This window comes from Salarias fasciatus, chromosome 14, assembly GCF_902148845.1.
Source record: "Salarias fasciatus chromosome 14, fSalaFa1.1, whole genome shotgun sequence".
Lineage (NCBI taxonomy): Eukaryota > Metazoa > Chordata > Actinopteri > Blenniiformes > Blenniidae > Salarias > Salarias fasciatus.
In genome coordinates this window covers 482562-508377 of record NC_043758.1, presented here as the reverse complement: position 1 = coordinate 508377, position 25816 = coordinate 482562, and the positions used below count along the sequence as shown (strand labels likewise).

At 49.9% G+C, this 25816-nt stretch overlaps 1 protein-coding gene across 1 annotated transcript; it reads right to left on the bottom strand.

Moving 5' to 3' along the window:
- Nucleotides 1–3656: 3656 nt before the first annotated feature.
- On the bottom strand, nt 3657–22152 carry clip3 (CAP-GLY domain containing linker protein 3). The gene is given in 14 exon segments (XM_030108339.1): nt 3657–3855; nt 8744–8816; nt 10159–10226; nt 10313–10436; nt 10891–11025; nt 11098–11176; nt 11178–11254; nt 11357–11492; nt 13859–14095; nt 14321–14439; nt 14508–14669; nt 18253–18346; nt 18496–18635; nt 21732–22152. Coding segments are annotated over 14 exon segments (1905 nt in total). The 5' UTR covers nt 22138–22152; the 3' UTR covers nt 3657–3800.
- Between the last annotated feature and the right edge of the window lie 3664 nt (nt 22153–25816).

Here is a 25816-nt window from a genome sequence, read left to right as displayed (position 1 = left end):
GAGCTCAGTCACCAGGGAGGAGCTCGGAGTAGAGCCGCTACTCCTCCACATCGAGAGGAACCAGCTGAGGTGGCTCGGACATCTGTTTAGGATGCCTCCTGGACGCCTCCCTAGGGAGGTGTTCCGGGCATGTCCCACTGGGAGGAGACCCCGGGGAAGACCCAGGACACGCTGGAGAGACTATGTCTCTCGGCTGGCCTGGGAATGCCTTGGGATCCTCCCAGAGGAGCTGGAGGAAGTGTCTGGGGACAGGGAAGTCTGGGCATCCCTGCTGAGACTGCTGCCCCCGCGACCCGGCCCCGGATAAGCGGTAGAAAATGGATGGATGGATGGATGGATGGATGAAAAAAATTTTTTTTCACTGAAGTAATATCTTTTGTGACTAAGTAATAAAGAAACAAACGTGCTCATTTTATGGCTCAAATTAAAAAAAAAATGACTAAAAACGTGCTTATATGCAATTTTTTGGGTCTCAATTATTTATTTATTTTTTTGCGTTTGAACAAGTTTTTTCTTTGATTGAAAATGTTTTTTTTTGCTTGAAGTGGTTTTTTTTTCTGATTGAAAACGTTTTGCAATTGGAGCAACTTTTTTTCGATTGAAAAATAAAGAAACAAATGTACCTCCATAGACCTCTGGAGGGAAAGCAGTTGTTGACTGAGGACAGAAATAAAACAGTTGGACTGTTGATTTCCTGACTGATTGATTGGAGGATATGTTTGGTGAGCCATCCACTTTGCTGACTGGTTTCTGGTCTGTCGATCTTCATGCTGTCGGACTGATCAAAGTGTGAAAGGCTTCCTCTTTCCTCTTTCTGCCTCTTCGGACTTTGATTTTCTGTCTGGTAAGTGGTTTGTTGAGTTCTTCCTTTCATGTTATAAGACTGACAGAAAGTACAATCGGTTATTGATCAGAAATATCAGATACTCTGACACCAGTATTTTGAATGGTTGTGATCAATAACGGTTTCTCTACTGCAGACACTGACCGAGGACAAAAACAGGATGAAGAGTAGAAGGAATTTAGAAAGTCATATGCATGCTATTCCTCCTCTCCATCGGTCTGGATCTTCCTCCTCTTCATCAGTCTGGATCTTCCTCCTCCTCTTCACCAGTAAACTGGGAGCCATGTTGCTTTGTCCTGACTCCCCTGGTTGCTCGTTTCGATGGCTCAGGTCAGTAGAAGTGATCAATACTTTTCATCAATCTGGCCGTGATCAGCCCCCAGAGCTCCTCCCACTCTTCATCGCCTTCAGACCTTCTCCACCCACCGAGCCACAGATTAGCCGAGCGCCGGACGAAGCGGTCAGTGTGCCGACGACCTCGTCAACACTCCAGGTGGAGTATGGGAAGGGAGGAGCTCTCACAGCTTCAGCATCAAACCGCTGCTTTCACCGCTGTGCCACATGCCCACTGTGCACTGCAGCCCCGCAATCAGCCGAAGGACCGGGGTCGTGACCCTCTGGTTCACAGGGTTGAACTCCAACTCATGGCGGCTGAGCTGTGGGGCTATAAGCAAACCCAGGACATGGAGACCCAGTGGACCATGTCCTCCATGCTCTCCACCTCCATTGCTGAAGCAGCTGCTGTGGTCTGAAGGTCTCCGGTGCTGCTGTGGCGGCAACCCCCGAACCCGGTGGTGGAGACAGGAAGTCAGGGCTGCCGTCCAGCTGGAGGAGTCCTGTAGAGTCCTGTTGGCTCATGGGACTCCAGAAGCAGCTGACAGGAACCGGCAGGCCAAGCGAACTGCAGCCCGAGAGGCTGTGGAGGCAAAAACTGGGGTCTGGGAGTTCAGGAGGCCATGGAGGAGGACTACCGGTCGGCCTCGAAGAAAATCTGCCAAACCGTCCGGCGCCTCAGGAGGGCACAGCAGGTCTCCAGCTCCACAGAGGAGGACTGAGGTCTGAGGTCTCAGAGATGGACTCGTCAAGGCACCGGGGGTGGACGAGATTCACCCCGAGTCCCTTCAGTCTCTGGATGTTCAGGACTGTCTTGGTTGACACGTCTCTTCAACATCGTGTGGAGGTTGGGGACAGTGCCTGGCAGACTGGGTGGTGGTTCCCCTTTAGGGGGGGTCAGACTCCTCAGCCTCTCTGGGAAAGTCTGTTCCAGGTCCTGGAGAGGCGGATTCCACCGATAGTTGAACCTCAGATCCAGGAGGAACAATGTGGTTTTCACCGACGAGGTGTAGTGGAGGAGGAGGAGGAGGAAGTGTGGTGGAGGTGTGGTGGAGGTGTGGTGGACGGTGGAGGAGGAGGTGTGGTAAAGGTGGAGGTGGAGCGGCTGCCGATGGGTGGAGTACAAGCGGATTCACAAACAGAGCAGCAGTGTGCAGAAGCAGCCGGATCGAACCAGCGACCCCTCTGACTACTGACACAGTGTGGCCAAAGTCAGCCAAGTTTCTGGTTACCCATCAGCCCTGACGGGGCGTGTGTGTGTGTGTGTGTGAGTGTGTGTGTGTGTGTGTGTGTGTGTGTGTGTGTGTGTGTGTGTGTGTGTGTGGGAGACATCACCATGGGAGCATTTCCATTTTTTCCTTTTTATTACACACACTTGAAGAGAGATTGTTAACATTAAGCACACACCAACGTTCAGGGTTAACTTGTGTTTTTGTTCTGCTCAAGTTCACAAAAGTTACAGACGAGTTCTGGATGCAGAGGTGAAGGGAGCGGAGGAGGAAGAGGAGGATGAAGAGGAGGAAGGGGAGCTGTTACAGGTTTCACAGAGCAATGACTGATCAATACAAGTGATTACTGAGTTCAACGTCCAGATCGAGGCTCGGCTCCTGATACAGCCGCACAAACACAAAGACCACAGGTGAAGGGCCGGGAGCGGGGGGGGGGTGTCACCATGAAGGCTTGATCAGATAAACTGTAGCTTTATTGGAACACTGATGATGATGATGATGATGATGATGATGATGATGATGAAGATGATGATGACAGCTTGGTTAACGCCTCTGAGCCGCGGAGTGAGTGACAGCTACAGACAGCCTCTCTCTCTTCAGGAAGTCCTTCTCTGACTGTCAGCTATTTACAGTGAGTTAAAAAGACGGGAGGAGCAGAGGAGGCCGGACCCTGTTTTCATTCCCGGGTTACAGCATGCAGCGGGAACATAGCCTTGACCTCTGACCCCTGGCCTCTGCCGCTCCGCTGCCCTGGCGCCTCGTCCACCCTGACCAACACGTCAACAGGAGGGATTCGGTCTCTCCGCTCAGGTTCACGTCAGCAGGGGCCAGGGGGCTTCAGGGGTACGGGGGGTTCAGGGGGTTCAGGTTGGGAGAGGGGGGTTCAGGGGGGTTCAGGAGGGTTCAGGTTGGGAGAAGGGGGTTCAGGGGGGTTCAGGAGGGTTCAGGTTGGGACGGGGGGGGGGGTGTTCAGGGGGCTTTAGGGGGTTCAGGTTGGGACGGGGGGGTTCAGGAGGGTTCAGGGGGCTTCAGGTTGGGGCAGGGGTGTTCAGGGGGGTTTAGGGGGTTCAGGTTGGGACGGGGGGGTTCAGGAGGTTTCAGGGGGCTTCAGGTTGGGGCAGGGGTGTTCAGGGGGCTTTAGGGAGTTCAGGGGGATTCGGAGGGGTTCCGGTTGGGACAGGGGGGGTTCAGGGGGCTTTAATCTGACACAAGGCACTATAGAGACTGCTATAGAATGGCTAAATCAGGATTGAGAGTGAGACGAGCAGGAGGAATACGACACGTTTTGGTTGAGGACTCACTGAAGAAGCTCAGAGAAAAAAAGTACAAGATGGAGAGAAAGTAGAGAAGAGCGATCCATACAGGAGGAGGAAGAGGAGGAGGAGGAGGGGTGGTTAGGACTGCATCTCAGCGCGCAGCATCCACGGAAACCAGCAGCAGAACAGCAACCTGCAGCAGGAGGAGGAGGAGGAGGAGGAGGAGGAGGAGGAGGAGGAAGAGGAAGAGGAAGAGGAAGAGGAAGAGGAGAAGGAAGAGGAGGAGGAGGAGGAGGAGGAGGAAGAAGAGGAAGAGGAAGAGGAGGAGGAGAAGGAAGAGGAGGAGGAGGAGGAGGAGGAGGAGGAAGAGGAAGAGGAAGAGGAGGAGGAGAAGGAAGAGGAGGAGGAGGAGGAGGAGGAGGAGGAAGAGGAAGAGGAAGAGGAGGAGGAGAAGGAAGAGGAGGAGGAGGAGGAGGAGGAGGAAGAAGAGGAAGAGGAAGAGCAGGGTGAGAAGATCAGAGCTGGCTCAGTGAAACCTTCTTCAGTCTCACATTGACTCTTCATCAGTCAGAAATCCAAAGACTCCCAGAACAGGAGGCCAAAGGTCGATTGTCAACACACACACACACACACACACACACACACACACACACACACACACACACACACACACACACACACACACACATTAAATCTAAAGCTGACTGAAGCAAGAACATTTTCAAAGCCTGTTCTGGACAGAAGCTTCATGGAGCAGCTGAAGACCCAGAAGAGGCTCCAGAGCTGGACGACCTCCTGCAGATCCAACCTTCACACTGGGTCAGCATCAGCCATCCGACCAGTACCGACCAATACCGATCAGTACCAAGCAATACCAATCAAAACCGATCAGTGCAGATCAATACCGATCAAAACCGATCAGTACCGGCCAATACCGATCAATACCGATCAGTACCAACCAATACCGATCAGTACCAAGCAATACCGATCAAAACCGATCAGTGCAGATCAATACCGATCAAAACCAATCAGTACCGGCCAATACCGATCAATACCGATCGGTACCAACCAATACCAATCAGTACCAAGCAATACCAATCAAAACCGATCAGTGCAGATCAATACCGATCAAAACCGATCAGTACCGGCCAATACCGATCAATACCGATCAGTACCAACCAATACCGATCAGTACCAAGCAATACCGATCAAAACCGATCAGTACCAACCAATACCAATCAATACCGATCAGTACCAAGCAATACCGATCAAAACCGATCAGTACCAACCAATACCAATCAATACCGATCAGTACCAAGCAATACCGATCAAAACCGTTCAGTACCGACCAATACCGATCAGTACCGACCAATACCAATCAATACCGATCAGTACCAACCAATACTGATCAGTACCGACCAATACCAACCAATACTGATCAGTACCAAGCAATACCAATCAATACCGATCAGTACCAACCAATACCGATCAGTACCAAGCAATACCGATCAAAACCGATCAGTACCGGCCAATACTGATCAATACCGATCAGTACCAACCAATACCGATCAGTACCAAGCAATGCCCATCAAAACTGATTAGTACCGAACAATACCAATCAATACCGATCAGTACCAATCAATACCGATCAAAACCGATCAGTACCAATCAATACCGATCAAAACCGATCAGTACAGATCAATACCGATCAAAACCGATCAGTACCGGCCAATGCCAAGCAATACCGATCAGTACCAACCAATACCGATCAGTACCGACCAATACCAATCAATACTGATCAGTACCAATCAATACCGATCAAAACCGATCAGTACCAACCAATACCGATCAGTACCGACCAATACCAATCAATACCGATCAGTACCAAGCAATACCAATCAATACCGATCAGTACCAACCAATACCGATCAAAACCGAACAGTACAGATCAATACCGATCAAAACCGATCAGTACCTACCAATACCAATCAATACCGATCAGTACCGACCAATACCAATCAAAACTGATCAATACCAACCAATACCGGTCAAAAACGATCAGTACAGATCAATACCGATCAGTACAGATCAATACCGATCAGTATCAACCAATACCGATGAGTACTGATCAGTACAGATCAATACCAACCAATACCGATCAATACCGATCAGTATCAATCAATACCGATCAGTACCGACCAATACAGATCAGTACCGATCAATACCGACCAATGGACTCTATGCACAACTCAACCACTTCCTGAACTTCAGGAGGCTCCTTGTTTCCTGTCTTCCATGACGGGTCGAGCTGATGAATCCAGGTGTGTCTGACCATCACTGTCGTGGTTACGGAGGAATGCAGTTCACTTTGATATATTTTAGTGTGGCTGTCTGCCTGGCCCAGCCTGGCTGAATAACGCTGTGGGGGGGGGGGGGGGGGGGGGGGGGGGGGGGGGGGGGGGGGCAAACCGAACCTGTCCTGCGCCGCAAGAGTCACACCGCGCTCCAGCTGACCGTCAAAAAACACACACTCGCGCTTTCAGCGGTGAAACACGGTCCATTCCTCATTATTTGCCATGTTGAACTCGGCCGAATTATCAGAAAAATCACGAAAAGGCTGGTTTAAGGCACAAACTGAAATCAGGAGCGCAAATATGACAAAAATGAAAATCAAACTTAAATCACGTGCTTTGCTCGTGCAACGTTTCGGCCCGCTGGGTCTTTTTCAAGCGCTGAAACTACGCAAAATAAAGTACATTTTCTTTCAACACACAATCGGCCTTAATTAAGGTAAATATGAGGCACAATTCGGCGTGACTGAATTCAGACTGCCCTCTGTGTCTGAGGCTCAGAGATAGAATGAAGTTTGAGGAAGTGGCCTCATAAGAAACCTACATTTTTCATCAGCTCTGCTCTTGGTGGTGTGTGTGTGTGTGTGTGTGTGTGTGTGTGTGTGTGTGTGTTGGGGGGTACAATCTTGGTAAATACTTGGTATTTTAATATTAATAATAATTAGGGGTGTCCTCAGATAGTCGACGATTCGATGATTCGTTCGAAGGGGCCTGATTCGACGGCCGATCATACAGCCGAAGCATCGAAAAAAATGTGGTTATTAAATGAGGACCATTCCATTCCAGCTGTATGGGGGTGCTGAATGACTGATTTTGCATAGAATTGCTTGTTTTTTTTTTCCAAATAAACATGATATAAAGCCTATTTGATATACATGTTAGCCTATCAAATATACTGTGGAAAAATTTACTTAACTTGTACTTTTATTCAATATTCTATCTATTTACTGTTTGTGAATGAACCACTATGGTGAGTGGCACAGCTCCGTCACAGAGCAGCATCTCGGTGGTGATTTGGCTTCACTTTAAAAGGCTCACAATGTCGGAAAAAAACAAAAAAAAACCCAGAACTTCAGACCAAGTCAAAGTTGATCAAAAAAAAGTCAGACGCAAATTGTGTCCTTTCATATCACTTCACAACAACATGGCTTTCCACCTTAAACGGGTCAGTAGCCAGACAATTGGGCTAATAAAAGACGGTTCTGTTACTCAATTCTCATTTTTAATGCCGACTTTTATTTCGTTTAATTGTTATATTTTAGGTTATTATTATATTATTATTTTTATTTATCTAAAAGGCTAATTCTATTTAATTTAGTGTTTGTTTGATGTTGGATGTTGTGCTGCGAAACGGACCGACACAGTACAATTAAGCCTATTTCATTTAATTTGAGCAGATGTGAGAAATTGTTTAGCCAAAACATGTGAGCTTATCTGCAGAGATTATAGATATAAATAAATGACATGCTTTAGCCCGTTTGTTAGAAGTGGGTTTGGTTCTGGTCATTTGAACTATACTTCATTTGTTTGATGTTTGGAGTTACCGACACTTTGTTCCAGTCTGTGTTTCAGTGTGTAGGAAAAAAATAAGTGTTGTTTTACCTGCCTGCGCTGTTTTTTTTTTCCCTTATTAATATTGCAATCAGGAACGGCTGTAGGTATAGGCGGCCCGACGCTCTGTGTGCCATGTGAGCACCGCTCTGCACTGTGCTGCGCTGCTCCGACGCCCCGTGCAGGCACGGTCCTCAGCGCAGCGAAATAGCACCAAATGTTGTGCGTAAAGCATATTTTTTGACTAAAACCATGACCAGCCAGCCTCCCCACCGCCATATTCCCCTGGTCTGGCCCCAGGCGACGGCTTTTTGTTGTCACAGATGAAACTGGAGCGGTAGCAGAAAGGTAAGACAGGCATACAGGCGGGGGAGGGGAAATCGAAGTTCTATCCTAAAGGCACAGTTACGCACGGTCATGGCGACTCTTCTGAACAGTGAAAATCTCGTGTGCAGCGTTGTATTCAAGCCAAAGGAGAGTATTTTGAAGGTGACAGTTTCAAATAATTGCGAAAATTTAAAAAAAAAAGTTATAGCCGAAATCCAGTTACTTTTGGGTCCCCCCTCGTATTGTAGAATACTGGATGGAAGCGAGGCTGCCAGTCTGCACCATCAGCCCCTCCGACCACCACCACCAACCATTCACTCTCACACTACTTTCATACTTATGCAAGGTGGGTGAAGTGTCTTGCCCAAGGACACAACGACAATTTTACGTGTGCGGGAGCGGGGATCGAACCGCCAACCTTCCGGTTATGAGACGACCCGCTCTACCATCTGAGCTACTGTCGCCCATTATAGCTATATAAGCCCTATAAAGCTGAATTATATTTGAAGAATTATAAAATTATTACCCACACATTTTGAATGGCCTCAGCAGACTTCAAATGAGCCATTTAAATCGCGACTAATCACGATTTACTCCAGGATTGGGATGCGATTAATCGCGATTAAGAAATTTAATCTTTGCCCAGCTCTAATACCAACCAATACCGATCAATACCAACCAATACCGATCAATACCAACCAATACCGATCAGCCCCACAGGGAGGACCATGCTGGGCTCCTCCAGTCTGATCAGCAGTGACCAGTTTCCTCTGAGCTGTTCTTATTTCTTCTGAGTTTCAGATGAAAACTTCAGACTCCCACAGCAGAGCTGCTGAGCAGGAGAGTTCTCACCTGGAGATGGAGCTCTCAGAGGTCAGGTCCTTCGGCGAACGCATCGTGTTGAAGTTCCGCTTCGGCTGCGACACTGCGGGAAGAATGAGGAGGGAGAGAGCAGCGGTTACACGATCTCAAGGGAAGATTTTCTGAACGTCGGCTGCTGGTGCAGGCTCTTCCGTCTTGCTGTCACATCATTGTGGTCGAAAGCAACAGTTTATAATGTTGTGCTTGTGTAACAGTGAAGTGAGCGACAGGAGGGGTTTAGTTACAGTAAAGAACCCAGTAAAATCGCAGAAAAGCCCCAGTAAAGGCCCAGTAAATCCCCAGTAAAGCCCCAGTTAAGGCCCAGTAAAGCCCCAGTAAAGCCCCAGTAAAGGCCCAGTAAAGCCCCGCTACAGGCCCAGTAAAGCCCCAGTAAAGCCCCAGTAAAGCCCCAGTACAGGCCCAGTTAAGGCCCAGTAAAGGCCCAGTAAAGCCCCAGTACAGGACAAGTAAAGGCCCTGTGAAGCCCAAGTAAAGCCCCAGTACAGGCCCAGTAAAGCCCCAGTAAAGCCCCAGTAAAGCCCCAGTAAAGGCCCAGTAAAGGCCCAGTAAAGCCCCAGTACAGGACCAGTAAAGGCCCTGAGAAGCCCAAGTAAAGCCCCAGTACAGGCCCAGTTAAGGCCCAGTAAAGCCCCAGTAAAGCCCCAGTAAAGCCCCAGTACAGGACCAGTAAAGGCCCAGTAAAGCCCCAGTACAGGACCAGTAAAGGCCCTGAGAAGCCCAAGTAAAGCCCCAGTACAGGCCCGGTTAAGGCCCAGTAAAGTCCCAGTAAAGCCCCAGTAAAGCCCCAGTACAGGACCAGTAAAGGCCCAGTAAAGCCCCACTAAAGCCCCAGTACAGGACCAGTAAAGGCCCTGTGAAGCCCAAGTAAAGCCCCAGTACAGGCCCAGTTAAGGCCCAGTAAAGCCCCAGTAAAGGCCCAGTAAAGCCCCAGTAAAGCCCCAGTAAAGGCCCAGTAAAGCCCCGCTACAGGCCCAGTAAAGCCCCAGTAAAGCCCAAGTAAAGCCCCAGTACAGGACCAGTAAAGGCCCAGTAAAGCCCCAGTACAGGACCAGTAAAGGCCCTGAGAAGCCCAAGTAAAGCCCCAGTACAGGCCCAGTTAAGGCCCAGTAAAGCCCCAGTAAAGCCCCAGTAAAGCCCCAGTACAGGCCCAGTTAAGGCCCAGTAAAGTCCCAGTAAAGCCCCAGTAAAGCCCCAGTACAGGACCAGTAAAGGCCCAGTAAAGCCCCACTAAAGCCCCAGTACAGGACCAGTAAAGGCCCTGTGAAGCCCAAGTAAAGCCCCAGTACAGGCCCAGTTAAGGCCCAGTAAAGTCCCAGTACAGGCCCAGTCTTCCTCCAGGTTCTGGTTCCCGGTTCTGTCAGACAGCAGAAATAAGGAGAACTCACTGGTGACCTGGTGGACCTTCTTCACCATGGAGCCATCGTTCTGCGAGCCGTCTTTCGGGCCTCGGATTCTGAGGGGAACATCACAGCTCCTTCACTTCCTGTCATTCAGCATCAGGTGGTTCGGATCAGTCCTGCTGGGGTGGAGCCGCCTTACCTCTGTACACGGGAGGGCGGAGCAAACACTCCGTACTTGGGAAGGCAGCTGAAGTAGCGGACGCCGAACACGGAGCCGTCGTGTTTCCCTGTTGGCTGATCCAGCTCGATGCCGAACCAGTAGCCTGGGGGGAGAACGGGATGGGGGGGTGAGAACCTCCTCTTCCTGAAACAGGACCGTTTCTGTCTCTGATTCACATTTGGAAATCTACCATGGCCTTTAGCTCACTGCTGATGTGGGAAATCACAGCATCATCAGCGTAAAGCTTGAGGTGTTTCAACCTCTGAAACTACAATCGATCAATTATCTTTGTTTTCTTTCCATCTCCACCTGCTCCACCTGCTCCACCCATCCATCTACTATGAATCTCAAAATCTTGAAAGCCTCCGCTGTGACCTGTTGATTCAAATCTCCTGAAGTCGGTGTGGAACAGGATTCATCAGAATTCATTTTAAAATCAGGATATTTATCAAATGTCTTTCGTTTAAGAGAGAAATTCCTGATGGAATAGTTTCCACAGCCGATCCACCTTCTCTTTACGACCCCTCCTGATCGGAGTATTGATAAAGGTAGACGACCTGGAGCGAAGTCCGTCTTCCCATAGAAGCGCACGATGCCGTGTTTCTGTCCGGCCACCAGGACGTGGTCCCCCACCTCGGCGTTCAGTCCGTCTGGGTCCAGACTGGCGACGGACGCCTTCTTCCTCTGAGCTGCTGAAACAGTGGCAGCGTCAGTGGTGAACCTGCAGCTGTGAGCCCCGGGTGGCGCTGTGAGGCTCCGCCCACCTTTCTCCCGCTCCTTCTCCTTCTTCTCCTTCTCCTTCTTGGTCCTCCCGGCGAGGCGGGAGGCCAGGTCCAGGCGGGGGGGTCCGGGGGGTGGAGGTGACGGACGAAGGCGTCTGATCCACGGCTTTGGAAATCTTTGACACTGGAGCGAAAATACCTGCAGGACACCGAGAGAAAGAAAAAACACTTGCAGCTTCTGAGGAGGCATCGGGAGTAAACCAAGCTGCCGCTGGTGGACAGAGCCTCCTGCCGTCCTGACCCAGTTTTGGCGGGCAGATGAAGTACCGCACGCCGCCCACGCTGCCGTCATTCTTCCCCTCCGGCTCGTCCAGCTCCACGCCGACCCACTGACCGCTGGCAAACTCCGTCGTACCGCAGAACCTCAGCGTGCCGGTCTGAGACGGGACAGACACACAGTTTGAGACTCCCAGGGTGAATCCAGGAGGCCGCGGCGTGGTCAGATGCGTGTGGGCGGAGTCTGAGTGTCTGCGGCGGCTTTCAGAGGGAAATCAGTACAGTGGGACTGAGCTACAGTCCAGCGGGCGGCGCTCGGCCAACCAACCTGGGTGAGGTTTGCAGCCGGGCCGTCGTCTCGGCCGTGGTCTCTCTGGAGCTACAGTAAGAACAACACCGTTCAGAGGAGGAAGACAGCAGCACAGGTCTCACAGACACAGCCGGCGGTGTCTCACAGCGGGGAGCAAAGCTCCGGCCATGAACTCCAAGCAGCATGACAGACGCCCCATGCATTAGCATGTATCCACAGTTAGCTGTGATTAACAGTTTTACTTCAATAGCAGTTAGCTTCACGTTCTCACAGCTGCCGTTGGTTTGTTTCATCTTACAGACAGATTTTAGAGCATCTTCCTCCCACTAACTGAGGACCCACGCAGTGTTGACAGCTCAGCCGAGGAGTCACGTTTACCCACAACGTTTCAAGTCAAAACATCATTTTGACGCCATTAACAACACCAATAACAACACCAGCACCAATACCAATACCAATGACACCAACACCAGCACGAACATCAACATCAACATCAACACCAACAACACAAACATCATCACCAATAACAATATTAATGCCAACACCAGCGACAATGATAACACCAATACCAACACATACATCGATACCAACACCAACACCAATACCAACGTCAACACCAACGACAACACAAACATAATCAGCAATATCATCAACACCAATCACAACAACAATAACTACAAGACCAACACCAATGCCAACATCAATAACAACAATAACAAGACCGACATGAACACTAAATACCAACATGAATACCAACACCTACACCAACACCACCACAACTAGAACAACATCAACACCAATACCAACACCCATCAACAGGAAAAAGGCAGGATCACTGAAAACAATAGTTTTCATGGACACAAACACGTTGCAGAGAACAATCCACTCTAAACATGACCAATGGAGAACACGGACAGAACACCAAGTTGGATTGTCGTTATGGTGACTATATCAAATCTAAAACTACCAAGTCCAGGAGAATCTGGATTGGAGCCAGGACCAGGACCAGGACCAGATGGACTAGGACCAGGAGAACATGTACTGGGAGTCATGACACTCTGGAGGAAAACACTGTTCTTACTGTCTGTGTACTGAGCACGAGCAGAACTCCAGTTTTCTACTCATGCTCTCTAACAAGTTTTTAGAAATGTTGAGTTGCTCCCTGTTTCCAGGAAGACAGAGTGCTTCCAGACAGTTCCAGAGTTTTCAGTGATTTTCAGCACCGTTGTCACGTATAGACCCAAACACAGCCAGCACTGAGCAGCTTCACTGGAAAACACTGTCACGTACACGGGTTGTAAAGTTCAGAAACCTGTCCAGCAGCGTCACAACATCCCGAAGACGCCAACAAGCGCCGGACCCACTGGACTCAGGTCTGGACTCAGGTCTGGGCTCAGGTCTGGACTCAGGTCTGGGCTCAGGTCTGGACTCAGGTCTGGACTCAGGTCTGGGCTCAGGTCTGGGCTCAGGTCTGGACTCAGGTACGGTCCGGCTTCAGGAGACCTTCAGGACCAGAGGACCGGCCACACGGCACAGGAAGCAGAACCTCTCCGGAGAACAGCCGTCACAGCCGGTCTGGCTTCAGGCTCTGCTGCAGCTCAGGAGATTCAAACTTCAAGCAAACCCTGAGACCCTACTGTAACTGCAAGGGTGGTCCTGGTCCTGGTCCAGGTCCTGGTCCAGGTCCTGGTCCTGGTCCTGTTTCTGGTACTGGCCCTGGTCCTGGTACAGGTCCTGATACTGATACAGATCTAGTCACAGGTCCTGGTCGTGGTAGGATCTGTGTTCGAAGGTCCTGGGACCCTCCTGGTTCACATGTGTGGCTCAGAGATATGATGGGCAGAGGAGTCCTGACCCTCCAGGAGGTCCCAGGTCCCCCTCCATTATTCATTATCCTAAACGTGCTGAGGTCCAGTCCAGAGACAAATCCTGATCACAGACCGCACCCTCCTTCAAACAAAACTGACTGATTAGGACTCCAGTCTGGTTCAGGCCGCCCCCCCCTCCTCCAGTGTCCCCCAGGGCTCCGTCCTGGGTCCCTTGCTCTTCATTGTTTGGCTCCTCCCACTTGGCCAGGTTCTACATTGACATAATACTTCAGTGCGCTGCAGACACTCAGCTCTAAGTCAGTTGGAGAAGCTACTGTGAGAAAGTGAGACGAGTTCAGGCGTTAAAGAACTTCCTGACAGAACCCTGCGGAGACCCGGCAGGTCTGACCTTCATGTCGTCCAGAACCACGCGGTCCCCCAGCTTCATGCCCAGAGACGACAGCATCAGGTTGCCGGGGATGTTGTCGTAGTTGGGCAGCGTGGCGCGCGGCAGGTTGCAGCTCAGCGGCACGGCGTCCAGCAGCAGCTGCTTCAGCTCCTTGGCCACCATGGCCGCCTCCGCCTTGTCCAGGCTCATGTCCATCGGGTCCGGGACCACCTCCGCCGGGACCTGGCCCTTATCGTTCTGCGGGAATCAGAGAGCAGACACGGGGTTTCAGGTCGCGCAGCAACAGGATGCAAGCAGTCGCTGAAAATGGAAATAACCACGAGGGAGACCTGGAGGTTGATGGGTGTTACAAATATTCTGCTCCACAATCGACTAACAGGCAAACAGCTGCTAGAGATCACTGGAAAATATCCAGTAATCTGATGTCAGAGGAGGAAGATGCTCTATAAGCTGGGCTCCTACCCGGAGGGTGGGGTTGGCTCCGTGCTCCAGCAGACACTTGACGGCCCCCAGACACAGGTTGGAGGCGGCGATGTGCAGGGCGGTGCCGTAGTGGAAGTCGCTGCATGTGGAGTTCAGCACTGCAGACAGCGGAGAGCAGGTTGAGTTCCAGCTGTGGGCGGTGGCGAGCGGCGGCTGCCTAGCCTACCTCTGGGTTTGGCGGCCTTCAGCAGGACCCGGATCAGCTCCGGGACGTCGAAGTACGCGGCGTAGTGCAGGGCGTTCATGTTGGTCCAGCGGCTCCTCAGAGACACGTCGGCTCCCAGAGAGATCAGCTGACTGGTGAGACGCAGCGCGGCCGCCGGATCGCCTGCACACAGCGAGGACACAGCTAGGACGCTCGGCGCCTGGACACAGCTAGGGGGCGCTGCGCCTGGACACAGCTAGGGGGCGCTGCACCTGGACCATCCACCATATATAAAGTGGACAAAACATGTGACTCTAAAACATGAAGCCTACCTAGAAGTGTAAAAAACTGTCAATATCACAGTGTCCACCAGGGGGCTCCAAGCACCTGGCTTCAGAAAGGCTGTGACTCCATAGACTCCAGTTCAAAATGAAACATCAATACAACTGGATCTGCAGAATTTCTGCAGCTCAGAGTTGTTTTTCATTGCATTTCATCGTCTGGACGAGAGTGGTGGTCCATCTGAAAATATATTAAAGGAATACTTCACCCAAAAAACGATTTGGCCTCATTTTCTACTCACCATCATGCTGAGCAAGACTCTGGAGCACTTCTTTGATGTCTCAAATGCAGCTGGAGATCTGGGGGGATTTTGTTGTCAACAAACTTCCATATAACAGGGACCGATAGAGCCCGAAAGAAAAAGGTCCATAAAGTCCACAAAACGTGCCTATTTTCCTTCATACTGCTCGTCCGCTGTAATCCAAGTGTCCTGAGTGGGTAACGTCCATACTTAATTCTTAACAAGGTCATTTACGAGGGGGGACCCAAAAGTGCCTGGACTGTGGTTATAACTTTTTATTTTTTTATTTTCACATTCAATCAAAACTGTCACCTTCAAAGTCCTCTCCTTCGGCTTGAATCCAGCCTGCAGCCGGGATTTCCATTGCTCAAAGCAGTCGGAAAACTCGTGCGTAATGATCGCTTTAAGAGTGTTCTTCGATTTTTTTCCTGCACGTCTTCCTCATCATCAAATCTCCGCCCCTTCAGTGCCTTTTTCATTCTAGGGAAGAGACAGAAGTCGCAAGATGCTAAATGGAGGGAATACGGCGGATGGGGCAGCAGGGCCATGCCGTTTTTCACCAGGAACTGTTTTACCGCAGAGCCCTGTGCGCTGGTGCCTTGTCATGATGGAGCCACCAGTCCCCGCTCTCGCACAGCGCCCTTTCGTACTTCCACAGCGCACGTCTGAGTGCGCACCCTGAACTATGGAAGCTGCGACAGACCAAGACAGACGCTTGCGCGCTTTCAGGGACTACTTTTCTAAATTGCAAGTGTAGAAGAAGAAGTTCCGCTGTTTACACTCTGTGACCGAGCTGTGGACAATCAAAGTTATTATCAAAGTTATTATCACCTGGATGTTTTTTTATTTAAACTCTGACAACTTGCAGACAATCACTGACATGAGCAGCTGCAGTACAGCTCACTCTCCCTGTCTCACTTAATTCCTGAGAATTAATTGGTTAATTGAGACATTTATTAATGTCAAATGAAATTAAAATGATGTCACTATGAACTGTGGAGGGGGTGTTGGTAAGTAGTTAGATTGTGGTACAGTTTTGAAGAAAAAAATATTGAATGATAACAACACAATTAAAGTGAAATGACCGGGACAACAGGCCAAAATTATGTAAAAATTCATGGACTACTGTCAAAATCAAGGTATTTTTGACATTAAACATCTTTTAACATGATCACGTTTTTAAAAAAAGTTATTTCATATAAAACATGTAAGCTAAATAAATGATCGATAAAGTACGTCTCTGTTCTTACCTGTAACACGGTCGTCTTTAATAAAGGTCTTCCTTTACACATTCGGAAAAGTGTTCACTACAGACCCTGAGCGAATCGACGCTGGCGGTCCCGATATCCTTGCCAAGAGCTACTAGCCACAGTTTCAGCCTTTCAGGGTCCTGGACAGGTAACTTGTGGAAAGTCACATAACGGGATCTCCTCAGGCACCTGCGCTTCATTTGATTGAAGCACCCAGGATAGGCACACACTCGAACCATGTTTTTAATTTGACTACTGATTTATCAAGTTTTTCTACCTTGGGAAACGCTAACCTCCTCCTCGTCAGGCTCACAGCAGAGTGTAAACAGCAGAACTTCTTCTTCTACGCTTGCAATTTGGAAAAGTAGTCGCTGAAAGCGCGCAAGCGTCTGGCTTGGTCTGCCGTGGCTTCCGTAGTTCAGGGTGCACGCGCAGACGAGCACTGCAGAAGTACGAGAGAGCACTGTTTACACTCGAAAAATGTACTAAATGACCTCGTTTCGAATTAATTATGGACGTTACCCACTCAGGACACTTGGATTACAGCGGACGAGCAGTATGAAGGAAAATAGGCACGTTTTGTGGACTTTATGGACCTTTCTCTTTCGGGCTCTATCGGTCCCTGTTATATGGAAGTTTGTTGACAACAAAAATCCCCCCGGATCTCCGGCTGCATTTCAGACATCAAAAAAATGCTCCAGAGTGTTGCTCAGCATGAGGGTGAGTAGAAAATGAGGCCAAGTCGGTTTTTGGGTGAAGTATTCCTTTAATACTGAATTTTTTTTTGAGCGTTAAAGGTGCCTTAAGGAGGTTGCACGATTTATGCGAAACAGCGCCCCCTGCAGGCCTTGGGCGTAATGCAGCTTAGTGAAAAGCTCGTCCCTGTGGCTCGCGTGCACGGAAGAGGGGAACTCCTTCCTCGCTCTTTTAGTAGCGCTCGAGTAAAATGTAAGTTTCTTCTGCCTGGTGGGGTCTGTGCTGGAGCTGTGGCAGTGCTAGAAGCCGGTCTTTTCTTACTTTCTGGAAGCTTCATCCTCAGTACTGCTCAGTTGTTGCTGCTAAGCGTCTGGCGGAGTAATGGCGGACAAATCGAAACTTAAGGATTACCAGGCCAGCGGGAGCGCGCATTACGTCAGGCTCAGAGCGATTCGTACCCGAATCACTCATATCGCTGTGCCTTCAGTGCCCTGCACAGGAAAATAGGAGCGACTGCGATCTTGCAAAAATAGCTCTTGCTGCCCATCAGGCAAAGGTGAAAATGTGTGTGGGTGTGAATAATTGAAAATTTAATATTTAAAACTGCGCTGTACCCCTTTAACCAGCCGGAGCGTGCATTACGTCATTCCTTTCAAATTCTCCCCAAAAAGATTCTGGTGCCGGACCGGCACTGCAACTTTCAAGTGACAATTTAGCGCTGTTAGAGGTACTTGTAATGAATATGTCAGGGCACATTGTACACATCATTAAAAATGTGTAACATACTTATGGTGGAAAATAAGTATTTTTAAGGTTGTAAAACTCCTTAATGCACCTTTAAAGTTTTCATAATGAGGGGGCGTGGCTACTTGATTGACTGGTCTGCTCTGGAAGGATTGACAGATCCTCCCAGGCTTTCAGCAGGTTTACATTAAGGAGCCCACATTAAGATTAAGTTCTCCTTTAAATGTTATTTTCTACAGTGATTGTTTGTTGACGACACACTACAAAATGTTGGGTTATTTTGTTAACCCAGTCGCTGGGTTATGAAACCACTGAACCAGGACACAGCTGGAGCTTCAGCTGTCATGGCCTCCTCCGTCCAGACGGCCAGGAGGAAAACCAGACGTGAAGACAGCAAACTGAGAACCAACAAGTCCAGCAGGACATGGGCTGGGACCAGGAACAGGATCAGGACCAGGACCAGGACCAGGACCAGGAGGTGACGCGGTCTTACCGACTCCGTGCGCCCCGGCCTTGCAGCTGTAGTGCAGCAGCGTCATGTCGGTCAAACCGTCGCGGTCGTTGACGTGGCAACCGCGCTTCAGGATCTGAGACCAGAACAGAGGATCCGTTAGAACCCAGCGGCACAGGAGAGGACTTCACCTGAGAGCCTTATTCTGAAAGTCTTCCATTTCCGTCTGGACTCTCATCCTGCTAACCTCAACTCAAATCTCTAACCTCGCCTCGGTTTTCTCACCTCGTTCCCGATCACGTCGATCTTGTGCTGCACCTGAGGAACCCACTGACGCACGATGGCGAACAGCTCCGGGATGGAGGTTCCAGGATCCATCAGGATCTCCACACAGGCGGGGTCATTGGGGTCGAAGAAGGTGAAGGCTGGAAACACAGAACCGCCGTCAGAGGAGCAGTGATGGAGCAGCAGTGGAACTTCACCATCTGATCCTCTCATCAGCACCACCCAGTCTGCAGTCACTTCCAGGATCACACTGCAGACCAGGGATCCAGACCAGGTCTGTAAGGGGGTCACTGCAGACCAGGGATCCAGACCAGGTCTGTAAGGGGGTCACTGCAGACCAGGGATCCAGAGTAGGTCTGACATTTAAAGATCTGTTAAAGGGTCACTTTGAAAACCCTGACCTGAGCTGACCTTAGAGTCCAGCTGCTTCAAGTGGTTCTGGTGATTCACTGTTCCTGATTCCAGACTCACAGGCTGGTTCAGGACTCTATGCCCTGATTCCAGACTCACAGGCTGGTTCAGGACTCTATGCCCTGATTCCAGACTCACAGGCTGGTTCAGGACTCTATGCCCTGATTCCAGACTCACAGGCTGGTTCAGCCTGGCTATGAAAGGCTCTGCTGCCGTTCCTCAGTAGTTCGACCTTCTGCAGCCGTCAGGCAGTGCGTGCCTCAGAGCCTTTGAGCAGACGCGACATGGTGCAGGATGGAACCCCGAGTGGACACACTGACTACATGTTCAAGTCTCTGCAGTCTGAATAACTGGTGAGGACGGCTGAGGCGTCTGTAAACAGTTTAGCAGCTCAGCACAAAATCAGCTCATTTAAAGGTGTAATACAACATTTTGATTTCCGGGTGGATCACCTAAATAATTGGTGGGTCTGTTTGTCAATCATTCTGACGAGCTGCTTTCGTAAGGCGGTTACGTAGAACACGTAGGCTCTCGCCCAATCAGCTTCTCCCTTTTGCGCATGCGCATTCAGAGTGTTTATGTAGCCGGTGAGCTTCTGAGCTCGTACTTACCGATGGCGAGTCTGACATAATGAAACTGTAACTGTTTCGGAAAAAAAAGCTTTATTTATGAGCGAGGCGGATCGCAGAAACTGTAAACAGAGCCGTGCACGCCGGAGAAGAGGAGATCGCGCTCGTACACTTCCACTTTTCCTGGGAGAAGCAGGAGAGCCGGGCGGACGGTCTGGCGCATGCGCGTTGTTCTAAAAGTGAGTAACAGACTTGGGGCTTCGTCTTTTCGAGAAAATCGTGTATTAGACCTTTAAGCTGATTCTAAAGGAGCTGCGTGTGTTTGGCATGTCTGCTGGAAGCCTTAAGGCGGTATGACAGCGTAAATTTAAGGAGGAATGCCTGCCAATATTTCAGAGGGCGACAGTGAGTCAGATGTAGTGACAGAGGAATTAAGGTGGTATGATAGTGAATATTTAAGGTGCATAGTGAATAGTTAAGGTGGTATGAGAGAGGATATTGAAGGTGGTATTATATAGGGATGGAATTTAGCCAAGAATTTAGCTATTCCGATTCCATTATCAATGCTGCTTGTCGATACGATTCTCTTATCGATTCTCACTGAGTGAGAAATGAAATAATACAAATGGGTGTTTGCATTAACTCTTTAATATCTTCATCCTGAACAGAAGAAAAAAATATTTATGTCATGAAAACTTTGCAAGCGCTGCAAGTCGCCCCAGTTTCATCTTTTCGTGTGAAATTAGGGATGCAAACAATTAATTGATTATCGATTAATTGTCGATAAGAAATTACTCAATTAAAATAAATTACCGTATTGGCCCGAATATAGTACAACTCTGATTATAAGACGACCCCTGTTTTTCAAATATCATTTTGTGAAAATAAAAATATGTTGAAGACAATAAGGTTTCTCATAAGAGAACTTTTTATTGTACAATTATTTAAACTCAAAAACTCACAACAGTGATAACATTTCACGTGATTTAAGATTAAAAAAAATTACTGCAGCATTAAATAAAAATATATATTCTCCTTCTCAAAATAAGCAGCAATAAGCAACAATTAAGAACCTCAAAGGTTCAGTAACTGCATTAATGATGTAAATAACTTCATAACCATCAAATTCAAGTTCTATTCAACTTCATGAACATTAATAATTCAACCCTCCTGAATGTTGGGTTCAGTCTGGCCTGTAGAGAACAGTTCTTCAGAGAGAAAGCAGGAGATTTCAGCTGCTCTGAGCTTTTATTACTTTCTCCTGAAGGCTGTAAAACTGAGACAAACCAGATAAACATAGAAGAGAACAAATACACAAGATGTACCACAACATACATCACTGTCTAAAAACAGAACCAGTCAGTATTTAAAGTCAAAGCCGCTAGCTCAATGCTAACTATTAATGGAAACACCATTGACATGCTAACGGAATTAGCATCTGTGCTGAAACTTCAAAACAAACTGACAAACACAAGTATCACCTCCATCCTGAACATCAACTAAGTATACTCGAGTACTGACAGGCAGATATTTACGATGCGCTGTTTGAAATGAACCTTAGAAAAACCACCAGCAGCCACACTGCTCAGTCTTCTTCTCACACTGCTGCAGGCTGACACTCTGTCCAGCTCACTAGCTCCCCCTGACGGGGGGGCGGAGCCACTGCATGAAGCAGAGGCAGCTCTCGCGTTGTTTTAAAGACACACTGTTAACCGACCGCCAGTCTCGCGATACCCGGCTTATGTCTGCACAATCGATTCGTCCAGGGATTCATGACAGATTTGTATCGATTGATGAGGCTGATACCGACGCAGCCGCATCGCTCTCTTGTCAAACCGGATATCCGCTCGCAGAGGTGGGAGATTGGAGCCTGATCAAGTCATCTCCATGCCATGTTTTTGCTCTGACCATGTATCACACCAGGTGAATCTAATCAGCCCTGCTCCTCAGCTGGTCTGTGGTACATGGTGAGGGCAGAAACATGGCATGGAGATGACTTGATCAGGCTCCAATCAGGCTCCAATCTCCCACCTCTGACCAGTCGTATTGGTTTATCTTTCTCAAGACTAGTATGTCGTCACACACACAGCGGAACCGATGAGCGGAATCGTTAAGGAGACAGAAAAACAATTCCTTGGAATCGAGGCATGAGGAACCGGTTCTCCATTCCCATCCCTAGTATTATAGTGAATATTTAAGGTGGTATAACACTGAATATTAAGGTGGCATGACAGTGTAGCCTCTGGCCTAACTCACCGTAGTCCTTGGGGAGCGGGGCCTGGGCGGAGGGGTGCACCATGGCCCGGCGCCGCGGCTCGTGGACCGGACTCTGGTACTCGGACACAGACAGCGGCTCCGGGTCCGGGTCCGTCTCCAGATCCCGGCCGGCTGCCGGCTCCTCCTCTTCTTCACACTCCGCCCTCTCCTCTCGATCCTCCTCCTGCTCGTCCTCGTCCTCCACCTCTGCCCTTTCCTCTCCCTCCCTCTCCTCTTCCAGCTCATACTCCTCTTCATCTTCCTCTTCCTCTTCCTCCTCGTCCTCCTCCTCCTCCTCCTCCTCCGTCAGTGCTTCCTCCTCCTCCTTCTGGACCCGGCCCTCCTCCTGCTCCTCCCGGTCATGCCTCTCCTTCTCCTGCGCCTCCAGGTTCTCCTCCTTGGTCATGGTGGACGCTGCAGCCTGTCAGAAAACACCGGACCAGTTAATCCAGGACCTCCTGCGGTTCCACAGGGGCTTCTGGACTCCAGACGAGTTTCCTCTGAACCTGCTGAGCAGCAGCAGGGCATTATTTAGCTCTCGTGGGTGTGTGTGTGTGTGTGTGTGTGTGTGTGTGTGTGAACATCTGGAGACCAAACAATTACTGAACACATAGACAATCACAGAAACCTCCTCTGCCCACCATTACCAAACCAGAACCAAACCAGAACCAAACCAGGGCCAAACCAGGGCCAAACTAGAATCAAGCCAGAATCCAACCAGAATAAATCCGAAATCAAACTAGGGCAAAAACAGGGCCAAACCAGGACCAAATCAGAATCAAACCACGACTAAACCAGGACCAAACCAGGACCAAACCAGGACTCCTGGCCTCACTGCAGCGCTGTGGCCTGTGAACAAACAGCTGATGCTTCAACACGTGCTGTCTTCTTCTCGGTGGAGTTTTTTCCAGCTGCTTCCTGTAACGATGGATTTATGTAATAATAAATGTTCTCAGCTGGAGGTTACACAACAGGGCAATGTGAGTCAGCACAGACACACACTCTTGGACCAGGAAGACATGTGAACACACACACCGGCACAATGAAGACAACTACTCAACACAACACAACACAACACAACACAACACAACTCAACACTACTCCACAGGTTGGACAGGTCCTTCTGGGTCTGATGGGCCTCCTGTAAAAGGCTGAATGAAGTAATAAATAAGTAAAGCCAGGTTTACACTTGCACGATTCTGTGGCACGCATTGCCACGAATCGAGTCGCAAACGGTCGCAAACTACTCGTAAAGTGGTGTGAAGTGCGCGTAAACCCGTCGGGGCTGCGTGCCATGTCGGGACGAGAATTTTGAAATGTTCAAAATTTTGGTCACGACAAAATATCGCAAACCGGCCGTGAACTATGCACCAACTGTCCGTGAACGCCTTGTGAACGCGTCGGGACGATGCGGGAGGATGCGTGCCAGTCGTGGCCACCGGCGAGGACCCGGAAAAGGGCCCCATGCGGGGGATTTTCGGCCCACTGTCGTTGCAGCATCAAGCTTAGCGCCTTGAATTTGTCATTGAAATTGACTGATGTCAGCCGTCCGTCGGGGCCCCCTTCAGCTCGGGGCCCCCGGCAGCGCCTTTTCTGCTGCTCTTCAACACAGAGCAGCTGCAGGTACAGGATCTTCTCTTCTCCGCAGTGACGGAGTCTCTGGCAGTCAGCATGTTGTCTGTTCCACAGCAAATCCAAAAATGACCCGGGGTTGGGGAAGCCCCCTTTTTACTCGTATATGACGTGCGTAACTGCGCGCGCAACCACGTCGTGCGGTGCGGGAAGCTCGTAAACTATGTGTGAATTTGCTGTGAATGCGTCGTGTCAGTTCGCGACACTACCGGGCGCATTCGTGAACTGTCCGTGAACTGTGTGTGAACTAGTCGTGAGCAGTGCGGGAGCCTGCTGGTTCGAGACACCAGATTGGCACGCCTTGCCACAACAACATCGTGGCAAAAAGTCGTGCAAGTGTAAACCTGGCTTAAGACATCAGTCACTAGGGGTGTAACAAAACATGCATTTCCACTGGACTGTTTCGGTCCTTGACGCTCGGTTCACTACAGGGCTTTGCACGGGTGAGTTCACGGGCCAGAAGTTTTATTTTTTTGGCTCACGGGCTGGACGTTGTGTGTGTTTCCGTTCTGCCACTAACATGTGCAGCTACACCTGCAGCCCGTGGGCATGATGGCTACTGCTAGCAAACATTATGATGAAATCCGGCCCGCTCGGGTCCGCGCGTTGAAGAGTGACAGCGTGAAGCCATCAGGCTGCAGCTCCGTCCAAAGACACCCAGAGAGTGGAAACCTGGAGGACGGAGAGAGCAGACTCTGTCTGGAGGGACGAGAAGGTCTGCCGACAGAAAGGAAGGTATCTAATCATTGAGGCGCCGCCCCGCGATTCAGAAACAAGAAAAAAGGCTAAATAAACTTTGATACTAAATGATAATATACTGACACTGTATGTGCCTCATTTCCTATAAATAATCTGTAATAAAGGAGCAGATAACCAGTCCAGAGTGCTGGAAAGCCTTCTGGAGGATCAGTGAGCCCAAATGTAGCAGGACAGAAGGCGCGTGTGCATCGGTGGAGCACGGAGGATTTTATTGAACTTATTACCAAGCATCACTTTGTATTTATTTCCTTTTCCTGTTTGTATTAAACAGTAAGTTGTTCCAGTAATTTGTTGTTTACAAATAATAAACACCCAAATGAACAACAAGAAAATTTAGGTTTTGCGTTTTGTTCCCGAACCGTATCGAACCGAGCCGTGACCTCAGGACCATGGGACGTATCGAAGCCAGAGTTTATGTGTACCGTTACACCCCTATCAGTCACTGAGTGGGACCAGAGACACGGGGCTGGTCCAGACACACACACACACACACACACACACACACACACACACACACACACACACACACACACACACACACACACACACACACCACTGTTACTGTTCCAGAAGCATCTTGACAGCAGGAGTGTTTTTTGTTATTTTCTACCTCAACTGTGTTAAAAAATGACTTTTTTTTCCTCCACAGAGGAGGAGTGCAGTGTTGAGGTTTTTTCCCAGTACTGCTGCACTTCAGGGTGTGATCGCTCAGGCCTGTGGAGGAAGTCATGAGAGTGTCAGTTCTCCTCAGTGGCCTTCACCTGGTTCTTCACCTGGTTCTTCACCTGGTGAAAGATGTCTGACAGCTATGTGTGGGGCTCTGGGAACACTAGCAGTGATGGAGACTGCCTGGAAATAACAACAACAACACGTCTGAGGACTGACACACAACAAACCACACCACGCTCTGTCCTGCTGCACCCACTGACAGCCCGGTGCATGGAGGGACCACTTCAGGACCCCTGCTGGGCTTCAGCCTGATGACAGGAGGGGGGGGAGGAAGCGGCAGCATCTTCCTCCTCCTCCTCCTCCTCCTCCAGCCTCCATTTTACACCGCACCATACCAACACGCACAAATACCGCAAAAAAGCGGACGACTGGAGCAAAGCTCGGCGCCGCTCGTGCGCGCGCACCCGCGACGCCTCGTCTCCTCATCGACAGCAGTAACGTTCGGAGGCAGGAGTAACTGTGGTGCGGGAGTAACGATGTGCGTAGAGAGGATGGAAACACGCCCCGCACGCGCACACGCACACAATGAAAACACGCACAGAAAACAGAAACAAACAAACAGGCGACGGCACGCGCGCTGAATCCGCCCAAAGCACGAGCTTAATGAGGCACTTTCAAGATGGAAAACAGCCCCCCCCCCCTACTCCCCCTCCTCCCCCATCCTCCTCTTCCTCCTCCTCCTCCTCCCCGTCGCAGCATCTTCCACCACATCAACAGAAGCCGCTCCGCCGGTGTTACCGGGCGGAGCGGCTCCGGAGCAGCGCAGAGAGAGGAGTTTACCGGGAAACGAGCCGCTGGGGGTTCACCGGGGAGCGGGGGTCTTCTGCCCGGAGCCAGCTGCTCGGATCCGGATACAATGACTGTGACGCTCCGCTGCCTGCCTGCGTCTCCCTGCGTCTCCTCACGTCTCCCTACGTATCCATACGTCTCCTCACGTGACGTGAGGTCCCCGTACGCCTCTCTCT